At 40.5% G+C, this 18734-nt stretch overlaps 1 protein-coding gene across 5 annotated transcripts in view; it reads left to right on the forward strand.

The window, feature by feature from the left end:
• HECW1 (HECT, C2 and WW domain containing E3 ubiquitin protein ligase 1) overlaps positions 1 to 18734 on the forward strand; it is a 250224-nt gene that overhangs the window by 197652 nt on the left and 33838 nt on the right. For all 5 annotated transcript variants that reach the window (XM_005533197.3, XM_088060634.1, XM_088060639.1 and 2 more), the window contains 9 exons: positions 6 to 127; positions 2951 to 3136; positions 3744 to 3878; positions 9143 to 9248; positions 9415 to 9511; positions 11433 to 11516; positions 12518 to 12627; positions 14732 to 14852; positions 16102 to 16215. In XM_005533197.3, the coding sequence (XP_005533254.2) occupies positions 6 to 127; positions 2951 to 3136; positions 3744 to 3878; positions 9143 to 9248; positions 9415 to 9511; positions 11433 to 11516; positions 12518 to 12627; positions 14732 to 14852; positions 16102 to 16215 (1075 nt within the window). The remainder of the gene's footprint in view (positions 1 to 5; positions 128 to 2950; positions 3137 to 3743; positions 3879 to 9142; positions 9249 to 9414; positions 9512 to 11432; positions 11517 to 12517; positions 12628 to 14731; positions 14853 to 16101; positions 16216 to 18734) is intronic.

Below are 18734 nucleotides of genomic sequence, written 5' to 3' on the forward strand. Positions count from 1 at the left end.
TCCAGAGATTAGGAGAGAAGGTTCCCTTTCTCCTGTGAATTCTCAAAAAATCACCTTGTTGCTGCAGTCTCCAGCTGTGAAGTTCATCACCAATCCTGAGTTCTTCACTGTGCTGCATGCAAACTATGTGAGTAATTATGGCTTGCTCTCTTGCACTACTGATTTTTGAGTCCCAGTTCTGTGTCCCAGACCTTCAGGGAGAATGCACAGTGAATCTGAATTGTGTGACTTGAGGCTCAGTTGTCCTTTATGAGCACCAGACCAGGCTGGAGACACTATAGCCAAGCTGCTCCAAGGAGGCTCTTGCTGGGATTCTGCCTCACACAAGAAATTCCATAGTACAGAGAAGCTCATTAATGTTATCCTCCCAGAACAAGCAGGAGCCCTTGGTTTCAGCTTGGTTGATTCTGTTGTCTGTTGCTGTAGGCGGTGAAGTTGTTGCCTATTGATCCAACATCCTGAGAAATCTTACTCAGATACCACCAAACATCAGGGAAACAGAGGGAAAAAAATTAACTCTTCTCATTTGCATTCCCAAAAACGGGGCAAGCATAACTGAGTGACAGAAATACTGACTTGTGTCAGTGTGGCTATTTTGGAAAAAGCAAAAATGAAAACAAATTTTCAATATTCAAATAACTTTTCTTTTTTTCTCTTAGTGCAGTAAAACCACACATTTTCTTGCAAACTGGAGGGGAGTGGGAAAAATGCAGTATCAGGAGGAAGAAAATAGGGAAGTCCCACAAGGAGATGCAGTCATAGTTTGCCATATCTGGAATGTAGTTCAACACAGCATCTAAACGTGACTTCTGTCTATTTGGAAAGTCATCCATTTCTGGGTAGCAATGACCTTCCTTTTCAAAAGGAAAAGAAAGTAAAACACTTCGAGAGTTGCCTCAGCACAGCCTTTTAGCTAACTGCAGGTTTTGGCTGTGGCACTTCATGGATTGAAGCCAGCCGTCCATCTTCAAGCATCTGCCAAAGATTATCTCCCATGAGATCCTGACATGGAAGGGATGTATTAACTCATCTGACATTCCCTGAACTAGGTTATGGAGTGCAGATAATTTCTTCCATTGGCAGGGTGATATATGATGATTTATGGCTGAGAGCAATGTAATTTTTCACCAGCACAGTTGCTGGAAAAATGAGCAACTGATACCATAGTTGTGTAAAGAACAGCTCACAAGAGACTAAATCCCAATTTTATTAGTCACTGAAATTAAAAAAAAAGCAGAAAGAGGCCTTCCATTTTATCTTAAAAACTTACCTCTAATGTGAGAACCAGAATAATCTACTAAAACGTCTGTCAAATGGTCATATAGATACCACTTGTACAGGAATAATGGCCCACATAACTTTTGCCTTAACATGAGTGTAATATTTTAACCGCAAGCCCCTATTAAAATTTCAAGCTATTAATTATGCCACTAAAGTTAAGGTTGGAAAATATTATCCAGCAGTTAGAATTAAAAGGGAAAGCTCTTATTTTTTTAGATATTTTATTTCCATGAAGAGATAAAACTACATTGTACTCCTAGTTCCCCTAATGCAGCTTAGAGATATTCAAGACAGTCACTGATCATACATTATATCAAAATACAACTTTTGTTATGTAGTAGGCTGGGATATTAAAAATCTGTGACCATGAAGCTTTCCCAGGTTATAAACAGGTCATATCTTCAGGGCAGAGATCATACCTGTGTGATTTCATAACATTTACCAACCCTTGCCATAATTAGGGACCCTGTGCTACAGGGAGCATTCTCAGTGGTGTCACCACAATAAATCCTTACATAATAAAGATTATACCTGTAGATATTTTATTGCATTATAGTGGTTAAAATGCACTAAACATGCATAGAAATTGAGAATTTAAAGCTGCTGAGTCAGATTCTCTGGACATATTCCAGGTCTGCACACTGGAGCTCACTTCACTGAAGACAGGAGTCCTCCAGTGATCCTTTATTACTCTAATGAGTAATTCAATCCTTTGGGCTGACCAGCAAACCAAGACAGTAATTTTCTCTAGTGAAAGGCTTGGGAGATTTTTGTGAAGTTTCCTACTCTGTCTTGAGGAGCTTTTCCCCTGAAGTGAATGATTCTATGAGTAGCCTGTGAATGGGCCTGTGTGTTGTCAGCACAAGTATTATTTTGTGGTGTTCTATCATTGAACACACTGTAACAACAAATACAGTTCACTGGGCCCCTATTCTGCAATCAGATCACTTCACTCCCTTGATCTGCCACAGGCCACATTCCCCTAAGAGGTGTATTTAGTGCCCATTGTGAGATACAACTCGCTGCCTGAGGGTGGCATTCATTAGACTCATGGAAGTGTTTCCATCTGACAAGCTTTGTAGTCATCCAAGAAACAAATACTCCATTCCAGGAAACAATTAATGTCTTCCGAAAATAGACAATTAAAACGTGTCTGTTCCTGTCCTGTGCTTGTATAGTCACCATAAGAAAGGTTGCAGGCTCATATGAAGACATCTGCACTGGGGTCCTCTTAAGTTCATGAGTCGTATCATGTGCATCTTGATCTCAAATATAGCAAAAAAGGATGCTCACAGCTGTATTGGTATCTCTCTGGCACTGCCCAGGCACACAAGCAGTGCTTCTGTCAGCCAATAAAAGTAGTGAAGGGGGCAACTACATGCACGTTGAGTGTGTGATGTTTCAGCTGACCATTTTTTAAGTGCATTAAAAAGGCAGTTCTTGCACAAGCTAACTGTGCACAATGTGTGTGATGTTTCACTTTCCGGATTGCATTTCTTAATTCTGCATATGCATGTAAAGTAGTCATTCAAATCAAAACAATGAGATGGAAGTGTTTCTTGATTCTAACAGGATTTTTTTTAGTTCTTTGGGCATATGGCCCATGAAATAACGAAATATGTTTTGACATCAGAACTGGATTTGTTCCCTTCTGTTATCCATCTCGTAGAGTGCCTATCGAGTCTTCACCAACAGTACCTGCTTGAAGCATATGATTCTGAAGATTCGTAGAGATGCTCGCAATTTTGAGCGGTATCAGCACAACAGAGACCTAGTAAATTTTATCAACATGTTTGCTGATACTCGACTGGAGCTTCCTCGTGGCTGGGAGATAAAAACTGACCAGCAGGGCAAGGTAAGAGTGCCAACAAAATCAATCACTTGTTTAACACATCATGTCAGATTGCATGATTATTAAAATTTCCTTCCTTCTTAACTCAAAATCAGTGAAGGTTTGGTTCAACCAACAACACAAGCCGCAAGGGGAGTTATTTTGGAAGCAGGAAAAAAGCTCCAAAGTTTCAAAGCATTTCTAAGTTTCTGTAGAATATTGTACCAAAGCCAAGGCAGCACTGGACTAACAGCAAAGTTTGAGCCAGGGTAGATCTGCTGTTACTGTAAATTTGACTCAGTGTCTCTACCTTGGATGAAGCTTTGCTGACTGACCTCTGGAACCACCAAATAGGTTAAAGCAGCATTTCCCAGTAATATTCTTCTCTCCTCTCTTGCTTACATCATGGCCATTGCACATGATTTTGGCCTACACAGCTTCAGGTATCTTCTAAGAACTATTCTAGCTTTGAGTAGGCCAGTCCTGTTGTTTGCAGTTGCCTTCCATGGACTATATTTATTCAAGTATTTCTGACATACAGTTGCCAGTGGTTTTCCTATTGTGTCCCACAATACCATCACAGGGTTGTCAGTCTTCTTATTAAAGAAAACATTGTTCCTCTGTGTTTCAGTCTTTCTTCGTTGACCATAACAGCCGTGCTACCACCTTCATAGATCCCAGGATCCCGCTGCAGAATGGGCGTCTCCCAAATCACCTGACTCACCGGCAACATCTGCAGCGACTTCGTAGCTACAGCGCTGGAGAGGTAGCTGTGCTCATATCAACTCAGGAACTTTTGACTGCGGTCTTCTCTAGAATTATAAGAACTTCTTGTATTTTAAAAGCATTGAAACAGACTGTCTTGTGAATGTCTATCTTCCAAAGACAATAGGGGATTTTTTTGTCTTTCTGAAGGGTTTATTTCAGAGCTTGCTGGTTTATATTTTGATGATTTTCGGAATAAAATAATAAGTAAGTAAAGCATACCTGAAGTGATGTCAGAATAGATTTTAAAAGAATCCATATTTGACATCCTGTCCTTGCTTTACTTAAGTTATTCATTAATTTTTTTGTAGCCTGATACCTCATTCCTCCCTGTGACACTGTGCTCTGAAAAGATAGACTCCCTAGAAGTAGAGCAGTAATGTATGCTGAGGTTTGCTTTCCCAGCTTTCAGTCACATTAAATATCTTTCCTATATATGGGAATGATCTTTGTCACTGAGGGCCACAGACAGGATTGAAAGAGGCATAAATACTGTGTTTGTATTGTGGATTTAAGTAGGAAGGAGTACCACCAATCAGATTCTTCATATAGTAAATCCATGCAGTTAATCTTTGTAAGGATTGTTGCTGAACAGAACTAGAGATGAACTCTGGTGAAAGGATCTTCCTCTTCTGTGAGAATATCCAGAGAAATGCATGTGAAATTAGCATCAAAATTTATTGCAGCAGGATCAGTCTGAATACTTCTCACTGCCAGGAGAGTTGGGATCAGGAGCTAAACAGGGTATGAGGGCAGTTCTTCAGAACCAAAAGCAAACGAGGCATGAGTAGCTTGGGCATGTTTTCTCTGTCTTGGGTGAATACAACACCATATTTTCTGAAAATAGAAGTGTATCAATGGGTCTGTCTCAATCATATCTTCCCACCAGCTTAGCAACTTCCCTCAGCAAGCAGCCTTCAGTTCTGTGTTGCTGCTGTGATTGAATTACTGGCATGACTGTGATAGCCACCTGCACCATGATTCATGCTTGGGTCTGTGCTTGCCTGAGGCTTGCTTGCAATTTCACTGTGCCAGGGACAGAAACACCACTGAGCAGCTCAGATGACCTAGCCCAAAAAATACACATGGTTTTGGAAGCACTGGCAAGGCTGGCAAGGAGCAATATGCAATAAACCCAAAGAAACAGTACAGGGTAGGGAGTCAAAAGTATTGAATACTTCTGAGTAATGATTATCTGGGGAAATCAAAAATTGTTCTTTGAGGCCACTGTTCTGCATAACTGGACAATGAAATAGTCGCCTCCCAGATTTGGTGGCCCAGGTCCCACAATGCTTTCACACCCTTGTCATAGAAACTTCTTTGTCATAGTCAAGTAGGTTCCCATTTGGAAGTGTCTGCTGCTCCACTGGAAGGACTCCCATTGATTTCCAAGGACTTTGGATCGGTGCCTAAAAGTCCCTCATTTACAAGGAAAATATTCAACCCTTTGCAGCTCAGTCCATTTATTAAGAGCCTCATGTTCCATGCCATTTTCTCCAAGTGCATTTGGACGTTCTTTGGCCTATAAATCATGTCTGTAGACTCAGACGTGGGGCTTTGTCCTGGCCATGTGTCAGCTGTCTGCAGTCTTGCTGGTTTCTTTGCTAGCAGATGGTGTGGCCTCTGGAAGCTGTCACCAGGACAGTATGAAGGACCACAAAGGACAACTCACCAGTTATCAATGTTATGTACGTGTGTCAAAGGAGCCTGAAGGACATCAGAATAGTGAAGTTGTGGTTGCCAGAGAAGTTGCCACAGAAAAAAGCCAGGGTGATGAAAGAAAGGGCCTCTGCAAAAACTGCCGTTGTTCTATGTAGATTACTGATATTAGATGGTATTATATATTAATTTGAAAAAAATGTGACAAATTCTTTATTAAGCACTTATTTAAGGGTTATCAATCTTTCACAAGAGGAAGGGGGTTGTTGCTACTCTTAGTTACCTGATTTGTGGAAGAAAAGTTCAGGTAGCTGTAATAACCATCAGTAACTAAAGTGTAGGTCCCTAAGTGATTAATTTCCTTCTGCCACTGCTATAAACAGAACAGTTTGTAAGCACTTTCTATTCCCTCTAAAGGAGTTCACATCTACAGTGAAAATCAACATACATGATTACAGGGTAGCGATTTTAAAGACAGCGAGAGGAAGGAGGCAGGCATCCACAATGGAGAGGCCAGAGGTGCTGGTTAGCATGAAGAGCAGAGAAGGTGCTAGAATATGGCAATATATAAATCTCCTTACCGACCCAAACCACAGCAAGCAAGTAGCAGAATTCAAATGGGCTTCTGAAATCCAGCATCAACATAAAACCCAGGAAAAGGTATTAAATCTTGAAAGGCTCCTCTGGTAGTTTGGACTCTCCACTCTGGTTGCATCATCCCAGTATCAATTTCAAAGCTGTTAAAACCTGACATAAATCTGTCATTTACTCTGCACTACATGAAGCAGGTCACTACATCATTAGAGGGGTCACTCTTTATTTTTTATTAAAGAATAATGTGCTAATCAAAATTAAATTATTCAGTTAGAAAGTCAAAGCAGAGAAGAACAATTGTGACTGAATAATAAATTGGAGCAATCAATTGTACTGTATTAGCTAAGAGTGGAAAGAGAATTGTTAGCAAAATTGAAGCTAATTAGAGGGCTGGGAATTTTCCTGTTGTGTTGCCATAGAAAAATTGTTTGGAGGTGTAAATGTGCAAAGACCAAACACAGCATGAGCAATGCCTAGGCATGGTGATGAAGAGAAGTACATCGCCAGTTTATTGAGGTGTGTACAGAACTGGATTCTTATATTCTAGGTGACTTTAGCTCTTAAACCAGAACTGGGAAGATGGCAAGAAGGGAGCAAAAGTTTCTTTTCACAGGCACTATATACATTTCCTTCCAAAATTCTTGCTCCAGGAGAAATAAATCCAGGTACTGGAAAGCTAACCAAAAGGAATGGTGACAAGAGCAAGAGGAGGATCCAGGACCAGGCTGGCCAGAAGTACCATGCAGTTCCCAAGTGATGAGCAAATACAACCTGGTGCTAATTTTTATGGGAGATAAACATTTAACTCCTCTGTTAACCTTCCCTTTCCCCCTTTCTATCTTCTGGTCAGCAAAATTATGTGTAGCCACAAGAGCGTAGGATATGTCTTTGTCAAGGATGAGTCAGCGATCACCCTTAAAAACAGGCTCACCCACCATCCACGTTCCCTTGCAAGTCTGTTCTACAAAGACCTGAGGAATAGGCATCCTCACCTGAACTCCAGGACTCCCTGGAAGTGAAGAAGCTGAGCCCAGCAATGCCTTAGCACCCTCCCACACATCCTAATTAGTACAGCTGGGCACATGCCAGTGTGTGATCCTGGCTGTGCTGCCCACAGACAGCCCAAGAAATGGCTGATCCCACACGGGCCTCATGCCCACTGTTGCAGTGGGTCGTAGGGCACCTCTTGCACCTAAGGTTCTTCCCTGTGCCGTGGCATGGAGTGAATTCCATAAAGGCCACAAAGTGCTTGCTGGGATGGATGCCTGGGTCACAGGGGAAAAGCTGCCTAAGCCTGAGCTAAACTTTTTTGTGAGTTGGCCTGTGCGGCTGTGAGGAGGAGACAAAGGTAGAAGGTTGGTTCAGGAATGATGATGAATTTCGCTGAATGATGGAGCGAAACATTCACCATGCACTTGCACAGCAGTTTTGTGATTTAAATTACAGTGTGTTTGGTTAGAATAGTTAAGATTTTTCATTGTTTAACCTGTGTGTTGACACATATCAAGTGCACTGACTGGTGTCTTGTTACATGTAAACATTTTAAGCTTTACAGGTTCCAAAAGGCAGCTTGCCAGGCACATTTAGCTTCCCAGTTTTTGTGTACATCCAGTTGGAAGACATGGCATTTGGCTGTACCACTGAAAATGGGTTGGCACCGTTTGCTTGGATGCAGAGCTAAGCATTTAAAATATTGAAGCAGGGGTGATTTCTTCCTGAAGTGGTTGCCAAATGCTGTGATTTGTGCAGTGAGAAAGGAGCAGCTATTAGCCCAGTTGAGTGGCAGTTGGAATTCCTAATGCATCTTGTCCTGATACAGCCTCACACTGTAGTCACAGGACAAGGGGGAGTGTCTTTAAACTGAAAGAGGGTAAGTTGAGATCAGATATTAGGAAAAAATTCTTTACTGCGAGGGTGGTGAAGCACTGAAAGAGATTGCCCAGAGAAGCTGTGGATGCTGCATGCCAGGAGGTGTTTTAAGACCATGTTGGAGGGGGCTCTAGCAGCCTGGTCTAGTGGAAGGTGTCCCTGCCAATAGATGGATGTTACAGCTAGATGACCTTTAAGGTCCCTTCCAACCCAAACCATTCTGTGATTCCTCTCTTGGCTTTACTGTGGCCATATTCTGGAGGAAAACGTGAGAGACTGGTGGGTTCCCCTCAACTTCCACAAGTCCCCAGAAAGTTACCCAGCAAGAAATGCCTTAATGCAACATTGTCAGATGTCACTGTTTGGCTTTTAATATCCTCATACTGAGGTATTTTCTCACCTTTTGAGCAATCTGCCTTACTGACATGATTCCCTTTGTTAGGCAGTGTATTTAGAACAGGCTTTCTTTAAGTGCCTCAGTTAAGGGGCAGTGAAAAATTTCCTTCTTACTACTCTTACTTTATCAGCTATTTGGATTATGTTCTTCTTTTCAGTGTATACAGTTCGATTTCTGGTTATGCAAGTCAGGCAGCCTTCTGAGACGATACTGCCTTTTTCTGTGCTGTGATCTACATAGATATACCTTCCTCATGTTATTTCCATTATTAAACTTCCCTTCAACTATTCTGAGTGAATGTTGAAGTTTTGTGGGTTTTTTCTCTTTTCAAAAACATTGCTGTAAAAACCTTGAAGTGATGCAGTTTTGCTAAAACAAGACATGTTTGATTCTACATACCCTGTATGTGATACTACAGAGATTTTATTTTCATTGAACCAGAGAAGTCCATCACTTGAATACCTATATTAATGTGCATTTACTTCTGGATTCTGGTGCCTTCAGCACTGAGGAGGTGTGGTAAGTATGGATAATGGTGTACCTTCATTTGGAAGCACAGAATTACTCACCCTTTTTAAGTTGACTGAAGTATAAAGCTATAATTTTCATTCATGCTTTCTGTCCTTCAGTCAGCATCATGGACGATTCTGAAGGTTACAGAAATAAAGATGAAAAATCTTTTAACTGACTGATGAGCTACTGGTGGTCAGTTTTGATCATTCTTTTCCTATTGTCTGATGTTTTAGGCCTCTGAAGTCTCTCGAAACAGAGGAGTTACTCTGTTGGCCAGACCAGGCAATAGTCTTGTAACAGCTATTCGAAACCAGCACCATCATGAGGCATTACCTCTGGGTAAGCTGAGTTTTTTAATTCTTCTCAAAGCAGTGCTCACAAAGGTGGGTTTTAGGATTTCTCATCAGCTGTGTGCTCTGCCTCACTGGCAGCACAGTTAGTGTGCCCCTGCAGAGTCATGGTGACATGGTAAATAAAGCCTCTGGTTTGTTTTTACCTTTTCCAGCTTACAATGACAAGATTGTTGCATTTCTACGCCAACCCAACATTTTTGAGATGCTGCAGGAGCGTCAGCCCAGCTTGGCCAGAAACCATGCACTCAGGTACCACTTTTTTCCAGACCTACTTCCTGGAGGCGTTTTTTGTACTGGGGAAAACCAAATTCTAGTAACTGAAGTATGAAAGATGAACTTGGAGCTGCTATGGAACTGTCACCATTAAAGAGTAGATGGGAACCACTAGGATCCATGTGGTTACTATAGTTACTTTCTACAGATATCCAAGAAGTAAGAAGAGACAAAATAAATATAGGAAAATAGTGGCCTGTCTAATTTATATTCTAAGTATTACTGAATAACAGAAACTCTGTCTTCATCTGCAATTATTACTTTGCTTTACAGAAGACAGAGTTAAAAGAATGTTTGGATGGAAGTCATCAGCAAAATCCCAATAACTCCAACAGAACCAGGATTTTGTTTCATGGTTGGATTTACACCCCTGTCAAGGATATAGTCACCCTTGATTTTATAAAGACATAGGAGCATTATTATGAAGTGGATCATACTCTTGTCTTTAATCTTTCTCACTTGACTTAAAGGTGGTCATTTCCAAAGTAGCTAAATTGTGTCTTTCTTAAGCATATTCCTTTCCTATTAGATTTTTTAAAAACAGAAAAAACCCAGAACAAATCACTAGTACAACTTAAACTCATTTGAATTCCAAAGTTTGAATTAACTGGTTTTGGCCAAGAACTTAAGCTGATGTTAGTCAATGTCAGCGATGCCCATATACACCAGCTGAAAGTTTGACCAAGAATTTAGGTTGTACTGTGCAGTCAGAGGTGTGGCTGCACAACTGCTGAAGGAGGGAGAGTACCTCCAAATTCCTGCAGTGTGCTTTCTGCTAGTAGCCTTACTGACTCCTCATTTACCTCTGAGGGCCAGACAAAGAATTCTTTGGGTGTAAGGATTAGACTCCCCTTCTGGAGGAATTGATACATGCAAATAAAATGAGAAACAGAATGAAAAATACTCTCAGTATTCAAGATGTGTATTTCTGTAACTGAGAATTTTTTATCTTCACCATCAAATCATTCCAGACTACTTTTTTTCTCAGCTGTAACTTGAATTCTCATTTCCCAGAGAACAGATAATGCTTTTATCTCCTTTTGAGCAGAGAGCAAAATTGACCAGTGATAGGGACTAGACAGCTTAGCCAGTGCATAATGAGATTTGTAACAGGATATTGAGCCTTTTGCCTCCAGGTCATTGCTGATTATACCTTGGGCCAGGAGTGATCCAAGCTGGCTAATGCTCATGCAGTAGGTATTAAGCAAATTCCTAGGATGCAAACATCCATCTTTTATGGACCTTGATTGCAAGGTTCTAAAGCACATCCTTGACTTGAGGTATAATATTTTGACTTAATACTAAAATAAAAATATTTGGACACTGTAATGCTTTAGAAACATGCTGGGGTATAGATGTGTATTTTCTATGATAGGATCCTATCCTATGTTTTCCTCATTAACAAAAGGTGTGATTTTACACATGGAACATGTATTACACTGTATAACCTCTGTGTGATTAATTCATATCAAGTATATGATAGAGTGTTATTTGCCAGATGGAACTGACAGAGGGAAAGGAAGTAATGTTACTGCAAATTCTGTTAACAAAAGGTGCTATGTTAGTTGTAGACTTACACAAAAAACTGTGATTAGTGACTTGGCATGTGTACTTGAAACTGGAGGACTAAGAATCATTCTGTGTTCTAAAATAGGGAATAAAATCTTTTGGGTCAGTAAACTGACAGATAGATTTTTTTTTGCAAGTTTGTTAGGAAATTAGAAAATTAATCAGGCATATAGGATTTTTGCCATTTTTATAAGGAGATAACCAGGAACTGGCAAAATACCAAAGAATAACAACTCTACATATGGCTCAAGCCGTGATAATGGCATAGGGTTTTTTCTGGTTTTGTCTTTTTTCTCTTCTTCTCTCCATAATATCACTTATGTTTCAGGGAGAAGATCCATTACATTCGGACAGAGGGTACACATGGGCTTGAAAAGTTGTCGTGTGATGCAGATTTAGTAATTCTGCTGAGGTAATCAATTCAATCAATAGCATAATCTAATTACTTACAGTACCAGAGAAACTATCTGGCTCTTTCTCAGCATAATTGAAAAGATTTTGTTAAATCAGGTCATACTGATAACCATCCAAAATGATTCAGCCAGAGTGTATCTGTCAATTTGTACTTCCTGGAAGGCAGCCTCCATCAGTGCAGTAAATCCAGCCAGCTCAGTCAGTATGGCTGTTGTCATCAAATAGCAGATAAAAAGAATCAGGTCAAAATGTTTCCCTTTAATGGAAAAAAAAATCTTGCTTTTTAAATAAAGAAAAAACAAAAAAGAGAGGAAAAAAAGTCCCTTTTCTTTCTCACTACAATAATGTGACTGCTCATGAAACTGATAATTTTACTTTACAGCAGTGCTGCCACACATGAAACCTCAATGTCCAGTGCAGTGAGCATTGTTTGGGTAATGAACATAAGGCTTCAGTTTGTACTGAAACCAGAGAGCTTGGTCTTTAGGTCCTACTTCTCCTCAGTGCAGCTAAGAACTTATTTTATTGTCTTGGTATGAGATGGAAAATATTGCATTACCCATGTGGGGTTGGTGTGCTCTAATAGCACTGCCTGATGCAAGAAATTTGCAACTTATTCCCATCATTTAAATTCAAGCAGTCAAAGTACTGAACTACATGAAAATGCTCTGAGAAAAACAGCCTGGGAGACAGAGTGTGCATCTTTATTTCTCTCTGCTAATGTATTGAAGGTGTTCCTATTTCCTACATAGCCTTACATCTCTGCTCTCCATCAGTGGGGTGGGCCATCATGTTAGCATGAAGCATCTATTAAAATTCATTTTGTTCTTCATTGCTAGTGACCAGGCTGTCTTTGGGAAACGGATGGATTTTTTGAATCCATGAGTTCAGAGATGCACCCAAACATCTGACACAGTGAAGTTGCACCATACTGCGTATTTGCGTTCCTTCATGTGATGAATGTGAACTAAATCTCTCCCTATGAATTTTTGCATGCAGCCTTTTTGAAGAGGATATCATGTCCTACATACCACTGCAGGCTGCCTTCCATCCAGGTTACAGTTTTTCTCCTCGCTGCTCACCCTGTTCATCACCCCAAAACTCTCCAGGTAAGGAGATGGGAAAATTAAGACAAAATCTTGTATTTGTGGTGTTTCTTCTAATAAATAGAAAAGAGCAGATTTGGAGCCAGCATCAGCTGTCCCCCTGCAAATTCCAGTGCCTACTCCAAATCTGATCCCAGTTGCTTTTTTTGCTGGATCAGTTTCCAGTGCTGCTATGTATCTGTTGAAGTGTTAGGAGTAGTTGAAACACAGATCAGAAATTGCTCATATGGAAGAAGGTATTTTCCTGCTTTTTGTATCATTGGAAAGGATTAGGTAAGAGAATGGTGTACTCCAAGCATAAGTCACTGACACAGAAGCACATTGATTTTACGTGACAGCAGCAGAGAGCACCTCCCAAGTTGAAGGTGTGCTGCAGCACTTCCAGTACCCCTGTAAAGTTCAGTCTTCTCCACTCCATGTTCCAAAAACTTCTCTTCTTCCCAAGGCACATCCATTTTGAGACCTGAGGGGATCATCTTCATCATCTAGCCTGACCTCCCGTGTTGAGCCCATTAACTTAGGTTTGACAGGAAACATATTTTCCAGAAAGACATGCTGTCTGAGAAGGTTATTCCCAGCTGTGCTATGTCTCTGTAGTTATTGTTTATGGTATAGAAATTTGAGGAGCTAATGTCTCCCTTTCGCAAAGAGACACAACCCCCACCGCAGTCTCACTGTGTGGTTATGTCCAGTGGCCATTTTGAGAGAATCAACAGAAATGTGATCTGAAGAAATCCATTTTTGGCTGAGCTTTCTGAGCATGCCTTTAAATTATCTGATTTCAAACAAAATTAATGGACAAGAGAAATTAAAATCTTGGATATGGCTGTGGAAAATGCAAAGGCTTTTTGATGTGAAGAAGTTAAATGTTTCTCTACAGGAGGACATTCTAACAGAATGTTTCATTAATGACTTTTAACACCACTGTTAATACAAGTTCCCGTTGTCTACATAAGGACAGGTCATAAGCAAGTCTCCTACAGGACAAAAATCCAAGTATATGGCACAAATGTGACTTAGGAGACTGTTCTTGTGAAAGCACAAGGGCAAATACTCATTCTTGCTAATTTCTGTCCTGGTTATAAAGCCCATGAGAGCGCCCCTTCTCTTATGTCCTTGGGGAAAACAAAAGGCTGACAGAAGAAAGAAGTGGTGCAGGGGTTTCTTTTTGCGCTGCATGTAAATCCGCCTTTCTGTTTTACCAGCAGAGACAGAAATGTCCTTCCCTCATGGCAGCCACAATACTTTGGGCTCCCACTAAATGTGATGAGTTTTTTTTTCTTTCTGTGAAGCATTTGCTGCCAGATTTCTCATAAAAGGGATGTGTTTTATTGTCTTTTGTAATGAGATGGGGAAATGGGATTTCATTAATCCATTCTTCGGCCTTTTATGGTATGGCACTTGTTTATACAAAAAGAATAATCACCTACTTTGAGAATGCAGCCATCAAAACAAAACAGGTTCCAAATTGCTGAAAAATCTGCTGTATGTGTGAATCGTAATAGGGAAATGTAGCATTTCTTGCTGATGGAAATCCTTTTTGATGCCACAAAGAGGTTTTGTGTTGATAGCTGTAAGTGTTTAATACACAATCAGATTAACACAGGGAAACCTGACTCCCAGCTTGGCTGGGGTGCTAGGCTCTGGTGAGAAGCATTGCTCTGAGTTTCAGAGGTTTAATCCGGCCAAGTAAGGAGATCTCCTATACTATGCAGAGGAGAGAGATCTCTTTAAAGTGCAAAAGTAAAAGAAAACTTAAATGCCACTGGCCATGAGAGGCAGATACGCTTGTCAGTCTTTCTCATGCCTTTCTGATCCTTCAATTTCCATTCAGTCACTACTAAAGGCAGAGGTGACACAACAGCACACACAAGATGCACTTTTAGTGAAGAGGATACAGTCCCTGGAAGTTCATTGCAGTCACTGAATTACATGAATTTACAACTCTATTGATGCCAGATAGAACAAAAATAACGCTGAGTCCACTGTATACCTGCAGAAAGTTCCTAACACATTGGTTAACCGGTTCTGTCTGGAAACATAAGCTGCATGATTTGGAAGAAGTCAAGCCCCTTTCACCTTAGGATGCTCTTCATTTTCCCTCCAGGGCTGCAGCGAGCAAGCGCAAGAGCACCTTCTCCGTACAGGAGGGACTTTGAAGCCAAGCTGCGCAATTTCTATAGAAAACTTGAAGCCAAAGGGTATGGGCAAGGTCCAGGGAAAATTAAGTAAGTATTAAAATCACTCAATTAGTCTAACAGGGCATAGCTTTGTCTTTATCATTCATTATCCATGAAGACAGGGATAGGGAGTGTAAAACACCCTGGAGACTGCATTTTTTACATTAGGGAAAGATAGGATCTTCATATACCCTGCAAAAGAGTGACCTACCTATCATTTGCCAGTAGGAGAATTATCTTTCCAGGCAAACACCCACCAGATATTAACAACAGCTATTTCATTGTAATGGCAGGATGACTCCAGATTTTTTGGATCTAACTACAGAAGTTAGTCTGTACATGCAGGTTTAAGTTTCCATAGTTCTTTGTGTTGGTAGCCCTCCTCAATTTGAACTGGAGAGTCTTGATGTATTTGGGGTTCTCTGTCATTCGATTGTGGACTTTCCATACATCTTGTTAGTTGGCTTTTCAGTCTGTACCGACTTGTGCTCAATCTAGTTAGCCAAAAGGACTGTGTGTTTCTAAGGTATTTCCTGGGCATCTGGTTGAATTTTTGCCTCAGGCTGGCTTCCTACCAAAGGACATCTGTTGTGGAAAAAATAAAAGCATGAAGCCAAGCAATTTATTCCAGGCAAACGTCATCAGCAAAATGATCTCACAGACCTGAGGAGTCCTAGCTGGTGGTTACCCCTTTTGGTGTCCTGCTAAATGGGTCCAAGACAGCCACAAAATATATTTTAGAAGGTCTGTTTTAAAATGTCCATGAACATATGAACAAGAAGGGTTTCTTGCACAGATGGTGTGTAAAAGTACTATTCATTAAGTTATTTTAGAGATTAGTAAGGGAATGAGAGATGTGTTGTGCAAACAGAGGCTGATACTCCCTTTGCTTCCCCTGCCACAGAAGCAGTATTTCCATGGACATTCACTGGATTAAATCCAGGAAGTGTTTGGGCCCAATTCCAGAAAGCTATGACTACATATACACAGGAAACTCACAGCCTGCTCTACCATATAGATTTGTATGTATAGGTTGTTGCAGGGAGTCTTAGCAGTAGAGCAGCACTTTGAACCTAATCATGGCATTGTGAAGGAATTCACCTTCGAGGCACAGAGAAAAGCCAGTGGAACAACTCCTGAAAACCCATAATGGTCAAGTAGCACGTGCACCAGAAGATGCCATTTTATTAAATTCTCTGAGAATGAACGTGTCTCTTTACAGCTCTTGTTTACCTTCAGTCTCACAAGCTCACACAAGACTCAGTCATCAGCTCTTTATTTCTGCTGCCCTTTGCAGGTTAATTATACGGCGTGACCACTTGCTGGAAGGCACCTTCAACCAGGTAATGGCGTATTCACGCAAGGAGCTCCAGCGGAACAAACTCTACGTCACGTTTGTCGGCGAGGAAGGGTAGGGAACCACAGAATGCTCTCAGTTCTGGAGTAGTTGTTATATTGCAAAAACACCAAGCTGACTAAGGCTGAGCTTCTCTTATTGTTATGTAATGTTTCTTTGGTTTTGTTTTACCTCTGAGTAAGTGATTCATCTTAATCAACTCAAACATTTGTTAAAAATAACAATAACAATAATGCTTAATTTTCCTATAACACCTTCCATCTAGATGTCTCCAAGTGACAGCTTAAGACCTTTTTCATAGTCTTTTCAAAGCTTGAAGTCTGATGTCAGTCATGAAAACTATACAACCACAATTGGTTTAGATTTGCAGATTTCTTCAACTATAATAGGTTAAATCTATTATCATCTTGTTTCCCGTAGATATTTTAACAGACTGGAAGGGAAAACTCAACTACAGACCAATATTTACACACTGAATCAGTCTCAGGACTATGGTTAGAGACCAGACCTTTATCCACTTTGTTACTCTAACTCTTCACAGTAGATGTGGTTTTGCTTTAAAAATTTTTGCTTTGCATGTCAACTAATGTTCATTTGTTATCCATATGTGGATTTTTTGTTTCCGTCTTAAGTGAGAAACATGAATGCTGTTTAGTCCTTAAAATTTAATTCATGCAGCTGGAATCTGAAAGCAATAGAAGTTTCTTGAGAAGGCTTTTTCTCAGAAGTTTTCTACAGCTCTTACAATCCATGAGCCATTCTTGTATGATGAAAGCCAGCCCCTGACCTTTTGTTTTCAGATGTAAGCACAACTTTTCAAAGCCACCCTGGCTCACCTTAAGAGCTATGTTGTAACTGAAGCCTAATCCACACACTTTTATAATGGAAAGACCATTATGTGCATGTTTCCAGTGTGCCATATTACAAAGGCATGAAATTGTATTTCAGTAGCTTTGCATGTAAAGTTTCTTTTTTTTCCAAAACCCCATGTGTAGGATCTCAGTTCCAAAGGTGCTAGACAGTACCTGAGGCAACTCTCAACATGTCCAGCAACTGCTGACACTCTCAGCTTTGAGGTGCCATGGCAAGTGAAGGGCTTCTGTCCCTTGTCTCGGGTCAGGTTACGTCCAGTGGAAAACAGAAGTTGCCAGTCTCAACGAGACAGATCTCACTCTGTCACTTGGTCACTCAGTGACCTCAGGAGTTTTTTTCACTCTTACTTTTTATTCTCAAGGGGTTTGATATTGTCAGAGATCATCTTACAGCTGGTTTTGCCTCTGGCCTGCAAGTAAAGCATAAACATGTAGCACACTTCAGTTTATGTTTTTGGTATAGTGTTCTGGAATGCTAATACCGGCCAAAGTCATATTGTTTTCTGTGTGGTATGGTGTCCTCAGGAGAAATTACAAACCAATTTGATGTGCAAATTCATTCATTCTTCACTGAAGATACATTCCTCTAGGGCTTCTGCTGATTAATGCTAATATATATTCTGCTGGAAGGACTGCAAGGTGCCAGTTTCCTACTGAAGAGTTGATGCTGTATGGCCACGTGATGCTGTACGGGCACAGCTTCCCATGTTTCAAAGAAAAAGGACATTGAAAGTGAACTGTAAAGGCTCTATGATGAGTTAGTGTGTTGCCCAGAAATGCAATAGCTAGTCTCCCACTGGAGGTTTTTGAACACAGACACATGTTTGTAGTTCTTTACTCCAGCCATTACCAGGCTTAACCCAGTACTTTGATGTCCACAGAACCAGACCTGGTCCATGGCTGGCACTAGTGAGTTGTGTAGGCTTGTTACCATCCTCTTTTACAGTTGTGGCTTTTGTGTCATCACATGATCCTAGAGCTAAAGCTCCTGAAAGAGAGAAGTACTGAATCTCCAGACATAAAATACAGGAGGATGGGCCCACCTGCCCTTTGTAATCTTTCTAGTTGCACAAATGAATCATTCAGCCCCTTTCACTTATGCTTCTATAACTTTATAGTACACAGCATTCTGCCCCAGTTGCAGAGCTTTCCACTTACTTTACAGCTGTTAAGTAGGAGGAATAGTGTCTGCCTCAGAAAATCTTTTGGCACACATATAGCTACAGATCATTTCTTCATATTGCTATGTGTAGGTTTATTTTACACTGAAAAACCTACCTACCATTATTAGAGAATGATTTGTTTTCAGTAAGTCCACCACAGTTTTCATTTAATGGATTCAGGAAAAATTTTTGGGTCTGTTTCCTTTTTTTTTTTTTCCAACTTGAGTGTTTAAAATTCAAGGGAAAAAAAAGAGGTTCTCTACAGAGAAAACAGCAAAGCACAGTTTATGGTGTACCACATGAAAATAACAGAAAGTAGAAAGGGCTTGGATGGAACAAGAAAGGAATCATAATCTCTGTCTTAAGAGACACAATTCTGCTGGGATTTGATCTTGTTCAGCATAAACCTTAATGGTTTCTGAAGCTAAAAAAAACATCCTTGGGGCTAGATTTTGGTACATCTCGGTGTAGGATGGTCAGAGCAATTTCTCCTTTAGGCCAGGCTTTCTGGTCTGTGAACCCAAGTGCTCACAGGCAG

This window comes from Pseudopodoces humilis, chromosome 1, assembly GCF_049639895.1.
Source record: "Pseudopodoces humilis isolate 2021_Gansu_Grassland_sample_001 chromosome 1, ASM4963989v1, whole genome shotgun sequence".
Classification (NCBI taxonomy): domain Eukaryota; kingdom Metazoa; phylum Chordata; class Aves; order Passeriformes; family Paridae; genus Pseudopodoces; species Pseudopodoces humilis.